We start from the raw sequence: 7,722 nt of genomic DNA on the forward strand, positions 1-7,722 counted from the left end.
AAAGTGCCTGAAGCCTGACTCACACTCACACTCACACACCTTATTTTCTTCAACCAAACACTCTATCCATATGTATTATATATACAATTAATCAATATCGATCAATAAATAATTTTGAAACATGAATGAAAACATGAAGTGTTTTCGGTGAATAATGAACAAGTAATATTGGTGCAGTGTTATGATTATTATTAATATCAGAATGAACAGAATAATCTGCTTGCTGTCAGCAGGGGGCGCGTCTCCTTCTGGTGCGCGCTCCTGTCAAAGAGAGAGAATAAAGAGGTGAAGAAGCATGAAGCACTGACTCCTCTTCCTCTCAACATGGACTCTTCATCTGCGCTGCTCGGGCTCCTCTTCCTCTGCTGCTCAGGTACAACTCAGCTGTAGTTCATTCATCAGTGTTTCATAGCTTTCATCATATTCTCATGTTTAGTTCAGTTTTGCAGATCATTCTTCTGCGTCCAACGCACTTTGCGTCCAGCGTCAAGTTTAGTAAAATCGTAGATATAAGTATTTCTATAAAGGAATTTCTATATACGTATTTCTCGATACGTATTTCGATATCAGTATTTCTATATATGTATTTCTATATAAGTATTTCACTACAAGTGTTTCTCTAAATGCATTTCTACTGTATATAAGTATTTCTATATATGCATTTCTATACAAGTATTTCTACATAAGAATTTCTATAAAAGTATTTCTATAGGTGTATAAATGTATAGCTATGTTTATATAGCTACACAATTTATGTACGTATCGTGTAGGAAAGAACTGATTCGCTTCGTGACGCACCGGGAGAATAGTTTGGACACGGAGCTCAAGCTGCATCTGCTCCAGACCATAATATGCACTTTATGTTAGGTACAATAATAGAGAATATGAATACACCCTTTACTTCTGTTTACTCCTGCTTTACTCTTCTTTACTCCCGCATACTCCCGCTTTACTTCTGTTTACTTGTGTTTTACTTCTGTTTACTACTGCTTTACTCCTGCTTTACTCGCTTTTACTCCTGTTTTACTCCAGTATATTCCTACTTTACTGCTGTTTACTCCTGCTTTACTCCTATTTACTCGATCTTTACTCCTGCTTACTCCTTTTTACATCTGCATTACTCCTGTTTACTCCATCTTTACTCGTGTTTACTCCATCTTAACTCCTGCTTTACTCCCTTTTACCCCTGATTTACTCCTGTTTACTCCTATTTACTCAATCTTTACTCCTGTTTACTCCGTTTTACACCTGCTTTACTCCTGTTTACTCCATCTTTACTTGTGGTTATTCCTGTTTTCTCCTGCTTTACTCCTGTTGACTCCTGCTCTACTCCATCTTAACTCCTGTGTACTCCTGCTTTTCTCCTGTTTACTTCATCTGTACTGAGGCTTTACTTCTGTTTACTCTTGCTTTACTCCAGTTTACTCCTATTTACTCCTGTTTACTTATGCTTTACTCCTGCTTTACTCCTGCTTTACTCCTGTTTACTTCTACTTTACTCCTGTTTACTCCTGCTTTACTCCTGTTTACGCCTATTTACTTAATCTTTACTCCCGCTTACTCCTTTTTACATCTACTTTACTCCTATTTACTCCATATTTACTAGTGTTTACTTCTGCTTTACTCCTGTTTACTCCTGCTTTGCTCATGTTTACTCCTATTTACTCCATCTTTACTAGTGTTTACTCCTACTTTACTCCTGTTTCATTCATGTTTACTCCTGCTTTACTTCTGTTGACTCCTGCTTTACTCCATCTTTACTTCTGTTTACTCTTGCTTTTCTCCTGTTAACTCCTGCTTTACTCTTGTTGACTCCTCTTTACTTATGCTTTCCTCTGTTTCCTCCTCTTTTACTCCTGTTTACTCCTGTTTACTTATGTTTTTCTCCTGTTTACTCCTGCTTTACTCCTGTATACTTATGCATTTCTCCTGTTTACTGCTGTTTATTCCATCTCTACTCCTGCTTTACTCCCTTCACTCTTGCTTTACTCCTGTATACTCCTACTTTACTGCTGTTTACTCCTATTAACTCCATCTCTACTCCTGCTTACTCATTTTTAAATCTGCTTTATTCCTGTTTACTCCATCTTTACTAGTGTTTACTCCTGCTATACACCTGCTTTACACCTGTTTACTCCTGGTTGTGCTTTACTCCTGTTTAATCCTGCTTTACTCCTGTTTACTCCTATGTGCCTATGTTTTTACTCCTATGTACTCCTGCTTTACTCCATCTTTACTTCTGTTTACTCTTGCTTTTCTCCTGTTAACTCCTGCTTTACTCTTGTTGACTCCTCTTTACTTAGTCTTTCCTCTGTTTCCGCCTCTTTTACTCCTGTTTTCTTATGCTGTACTCCTGTGTCCCCCTGCTTTACTCCTGCTTACTCCTATTTACTCCTGTTTACTCCTGCTTTACTCGCTTTTACTCCCGATTCACTCCTGTTTACTTACTCCAGATTTACTTCTGTTTTCTCCATATTTACTCCTGTTTACTCCTGTGTTACTCATCTTACACTTATCTGACACTTACCTGACTCTTACATTTCACTTCCCTTACTCTATCCTTATTCACACATTAAACATACCTAACACTTAACAGACTCTTACCTTTCTCTTACCTCCACTTACCTGACACTTACCTTACTTTTACTTGACACTTGCCTTACTCTAATCTTACTCTTACCTGATAATTACCTTACTCTTAACTGACACTAACATGACTTTTACCTTACTCTTAACTTACACTTACATTACACTTGCCTGAAACTTACCTGATTCTTACCTTACTCTTACCATACACTTAACTGTGGGGACGGTAGCTCAGGCAGTAGAGCTGGTCGTCTAGTGATCTAAAGGTTGCTGGTTTGATCCCAGGCTCCTCCTGCTAGCATGCTGTAGTGTCCTTGAGCAAGACACTTAACCCCTAATTGCTCCTGATGGCTGCGTCCGTCGGTGTTTGAATAATTGTAAGTCGCTTTGGATAAAAGCGTCTATGAAATGAAATGAAATGTTAACTGACACTCACATGACACTTACCTTACTCTACCTGACTCTTACCATACACTTACCTTACTCTTACATTACATTTTCCTTAATCTTACATGACACTTACCTTATTCTAACCTTGCTCTTACCTGACAATTACATTACTCTTAACTGACCCTAACAAGTCTCTTACCTTATTCTTTCCTTACTCTTAACTGACTCTTACCTTACTCTTACCCGACTTTTACCTGACAATTACCTTACTCTTACATTACACTTACCTTACTCTTACCTGACACTTACCTTACTCTTAATTGACACTAACATGTCTCTTACCTTACTCTTAACTGACTCTTACCTTACACTTACCTTACTCTTACTTTACTCTTACCCGACTTTGACCTGACACTTACCTTACTCTTACCATACAAAGACCTTACACTTACCTGACTACCTGACCTGATTACCCCAGGGTTGAGGTGTCCAGTCGGAAAATAACAACCTAGGATGACCGTGTCCCTTTTTATCATGCACTTCTCTTCAGACACTCTCTCTCCTTCCACTCACACCCAGCTCTCTCCTCACTTCCCTCTCTTCTCTCCTCCCACACTCCTCTCCTTCCACACTATCCTGGACACCTCCCCATCAATGACATGAACTTATGAACATTATACCCCCCACACAGTCAGACACACACAGTGTGTTTGTTCTTATTGAAAAACTTGATCAAACTCTTGATCAATTAGCAAATCAGCAGCTCTAGTCTCAATGTAGACTCATATAAAACACATTGTCATTGTTTGCACTCTTTACTAAAACATTCCATGTAGTTTTATCTCAGTGAGGTGGGCGTGGTTCCTACAGTGAGGTTGGTGTGGTTCCTTTAGTGAGGTGAGCATGGTTTCTACAGTGAGGTCGGCGTGGTTCCTAACGTATGGTGGCCTTGGTTTCTAGAGTGTGGTGGACATGGTTTCTACAGTGAGGTGGGCGTCGTTCCTACAGTAGGGTGGGTGTCATTCCTACAGTGAGGTGGGCACAGATCCTAGATTGAAGAGACCATGGTTCCTACATTGAGGTGGGCGTGGTTGCTACAGTGAGGTGGGCGTGGCTCCTAAAGTAAGGTGGCCATAGTTCCTAATGTAGGATGACCGTGGTTTCTACAGTGAGGTGGGTGTGGTTCCTACAGTGAGGTTGGCATGGTTCCTATAATGGGGTGAGCATGCTTTCTAGAGTGAAGTGGGCGTGGTTCCTAACGTATGGTGGCCGTGGTTTCCACAGTGAGGTGGGCATGGTTTCTACAGTGAGGTGGGCGTGGTTCCTACAGTGAGGTGGGTGTGATTCCTACAGTGAGGTGGCCGCAGTTTCTAGATTGAGTTGAGCATGGTTGCTACAGTGAGGCAAGCGTGGTTCCTCACGTAAGGTGGCCGTGGCTTCTACAGTGATGTGGGCATGTTTTATACAGTGAGGTTTGCCTGGTTCCTACGGTGAGGTGGGCGTGGTTCCCAACATAAGGTGAGCATGGTTTCTATAGTTTGGTGGGCATGGTTTCTACAGTGAGGTGGGCGTGATTCCTGACATAAGCTAGGCGTGGTTCCTACAGTGAGGTTTGTATCTAAAGACTCGTTTTTCTAAGCAACAGTTTCTCAATTACTGTTTGTTTCAGCGACGGAGGTTGAAACAAGGACTCCACAACAGCGCCTTCTGGTGTGGCCCCTCCCCCCGACCCCTTATGTAGGCACTGCTTACACTTACCTGTGGAAGAACAGTCCATAGAACCATATGGTTAGAACCCGTTTCCTTTGCTTCTGATGATTCAGGACACAGAGCCTCCTTAGTCATAACCTCACCCTGACTTTGCGTCGTGAACACGTTTCCTCTTTTTGTTTCCTTGGTTCCTTGAGGCTCCTTGAGTCCTTCACTTTGATTCCTGCGGTTCTTCACTGTTTGACTTTCTACAGAGGAACCTCCACCAGATCTTCAGCTCACCTTAAAGAAGAGAAGATGGAGGATATTTTTGGTACCTGGAAGAAACTTCTTGACCCCCACGTTCTCCTGTTCTCCACCTGTTCTCCCCCTGTTCTCTTTCCTTTTTCAGAGCAGCTTCTTAAACAAGGCTTAAATGAAATTTATGGAGGCTCCAGAGGAACCATCTGTCCTCGAGAAGAACGAGTGGCAGAGAGAGCGAGAGAGAGAGGGGGGGGCATCACCCACTGTGCATCCCCCTCTCCCCCTCTCTCCTTCTCTCCCAGAGGAAGTAGGTTTTGTGTTGGTGACAGATGGCGTCACAGTAGGTCAGTCCTTCATGTGCTGCTGGTATCAAGCTTTGTTGACACCATATTGATAGAAGCCCCGCCCCCTGGCCCAGGCTGGTGCCCAGTGGAAGCCCCTCCCCCTCAGGCTGGTGTCCATGGGGTCCTCTCAGACCTCCACATGGTGTCAGGACCAGAACAGTGACAGGCGATCTGAGCTAATTAGCACTGAGCTCTGATTGGCTGGTGGGAGGGGGAACAGTGAACAGTTTCTTAGCATGAGGGAAATACTGATTACTAATACTGAATACTACTACTGAGTACTAAAACTTACTAATACTTAATACTAGTACTTGGTACTAGTATTAATACTTGGTACTAGTACTAGTACGAGGTACTTGTACTTGATACAAGTATAATTACTTATACTTGTACTTGGCACTAATACTTGGTACTAGTACTTGATACTATTATTAATACTTTCTACTAGTACTAATACTTGGCACTTATACTTGGTACTAGTACTAGTACTTGGTAGTGCGTGCTGATTGGCAGAGTGAGGAGCTGGATCTGGGTAAGATGAGGCTTCAGTGTTTCCAGGCACTAGACCTCAGGTGACCTCATCCCTCTTTACTCTCTTTTATTTCTGTTCTTTTTTTCTCCTTTGCTACTTTCACACTGTTGTTTCTCCCCTTCCGCTCTTCTCTGGGTCTCCCAGTGGGATGCATTGTGGGTAAGCAGCCAGCGAGCATCACCCTTCAGGCCCATAAAAAGCAGAGTGTGTTTGATGAGCAGATTAGTGGAGTTTGGCTGCTGCTCTGGGGCCTCACTGTGGCCCCCTGCTGGCCGGTCTTACCTCCAGTGTGTTCTACTGGTCAGACCGGTTCCAGAGTGTTCTACTTTTCAGACTGGTTCCAGTGTGTTCTACTGGTCAGACCAGTTCCGGTGTGTTCTACTGGTCAGACCGGTTCCAGAGTGTTCTACTGGTCAGACCAGTTCCAGTGTGTTCTACTGGTCAGACCGGTTCCAGAGTGTTCTACTGGTCAGACCGGTTCCAGAGTGTTTTACTGGTCAGACCGGTTCCAGAGTGTTCTACTGTTCAGACCGGTTCCAGAGTGTTCTACTGGTCAGACTGGTTCCAGTGTGTTCTACTGGTTAGATCGGTTCCAGAGTATTCTACTGGTCAGACCGCTTTCAGTTTCTTTATACGGAGATCAGTTATGTTATGACGTCCATGTTGATATCCGGGGGATATCGGGAAAACAAAATAAAACAGCATCATTCTGGGGGGCAGACTATGATGCCCCCCCCCCACCCCCCCTCAATGATGCTGTTTTATTTTGTTTTGTTTTGTTACGGGAGGAACGGGGGCAACTACGGGGGGGGGGCATTTAAGTGTGACGCCCCGATGACACTGTGATTAGTTCCAGGGTGCTGGTGGTGCACACACACACACACACAGCCACACACACACACACACACACACACACACACACACACAGCCACACACACACACACACATCATCTTTTAATCCACCTCGTATTTGTCTCTTGCACTTTGCAGTTGGGGTTTTGTGTGTGTGTGTGTGTGTGTGTGTGTGTGTGTGTGTGTGTGTGTGTGTGTGGCTTTATTTTCTCAGGTTTTCTCATTGAGATGAAAATCTCTTTTCCAACAGCGACCTGAGAAGAGATTACATCTGAAAACACAAACAGTACAACCACAGTTCACAAACACACACACACACACACACTCACACACACACACACACACACACACACACACACACACACACACACACACACACACCCTACCAGTGCTCCCAATTGTAAATCACAAGCACTGCTTCACTGTGTAGTGGTCCAGAGAGTGTTCCAGACAGTGTTCCAGACACAGTGTTCCAGACACAGTGTTTCAGACACAGTCATCCAGACAGTGTTCCAGACACAATATTCCAGACACAGTGCTCCAGACACAGTATTGCAGACACAGTCATCCAGACAGTGTTCCAGACACAGTCATCCAGACAGTGTTCAAGACAGTGTTCCAGACAGTTCCAGACAGTGTTCCAGACAGTGTTCCAGACACAATATTCCAGACACAGTCATCCAGACAGTATTCCAAACAGTGTTCCAGACACAATATTCCAGACACAGTCATCCAGACAGTGTTCCAGACAGACTTCAAGACAGTGTTTCAGACACAGTGTTCCAGACACAGTATTGCAGACACAGTCATCCAGACAGTGTTCCAGACACGATATTCCAGACACAGTCATCCAGACATTGTTCCAGACAGTGTTTCAGACAGTTTTCCGGACACAGTGTTCCAGACAGTGTTTCAGACACAGTGTTCCAGACACAGTATTGCAGACACAGTCATCCAGACAGTGTTCCAGACACGATATTCCAGACACAGTCATCCAGACAGTGTTCCAGACAGTGTTCCAGACAGTGTTCCGGACACAGTGTTCCAGACAGTGTTTCAGACACA

At 43.6% G+C, this 7,722-nt stretch overlaps 1 protein-coding gene across 1 annotated transcript in view; it reads left to right on the forward strand.

Moving 5' to 3' along the window:
• Positions 1-266: 266 nt before the first annotated feature.
• LOC307232114 (receptor-type tyrosine-protein phosphatase zeta-like) overlaps positions 267-7,722 on the forward strand; it is an 87,022-nt gene continuing 79,566 nt past the window's right edge. Inside the window, exon 1 of the mRNA XM_080002995.1 lies at positions 267-373. Coding sequence (XP_079859121.1) covers positions 325-373 — 49 coding nt within the window. The 5' untranslated portion in view covers positions 267-324. The remainder of the gene's footprint in view (positions 374-7,722) is intronic.

Source organism: Zeus faber (assembly GCF_960531495.2).
Source record: "Zeus faber genome assembly, chromosome: 6".
NCBI classification, from domain to species: Eukaryota; Metazoa; Chordata; class Actinopteri; order Zeiformes; family Zeidae; genus Zeus; species Zeus faber.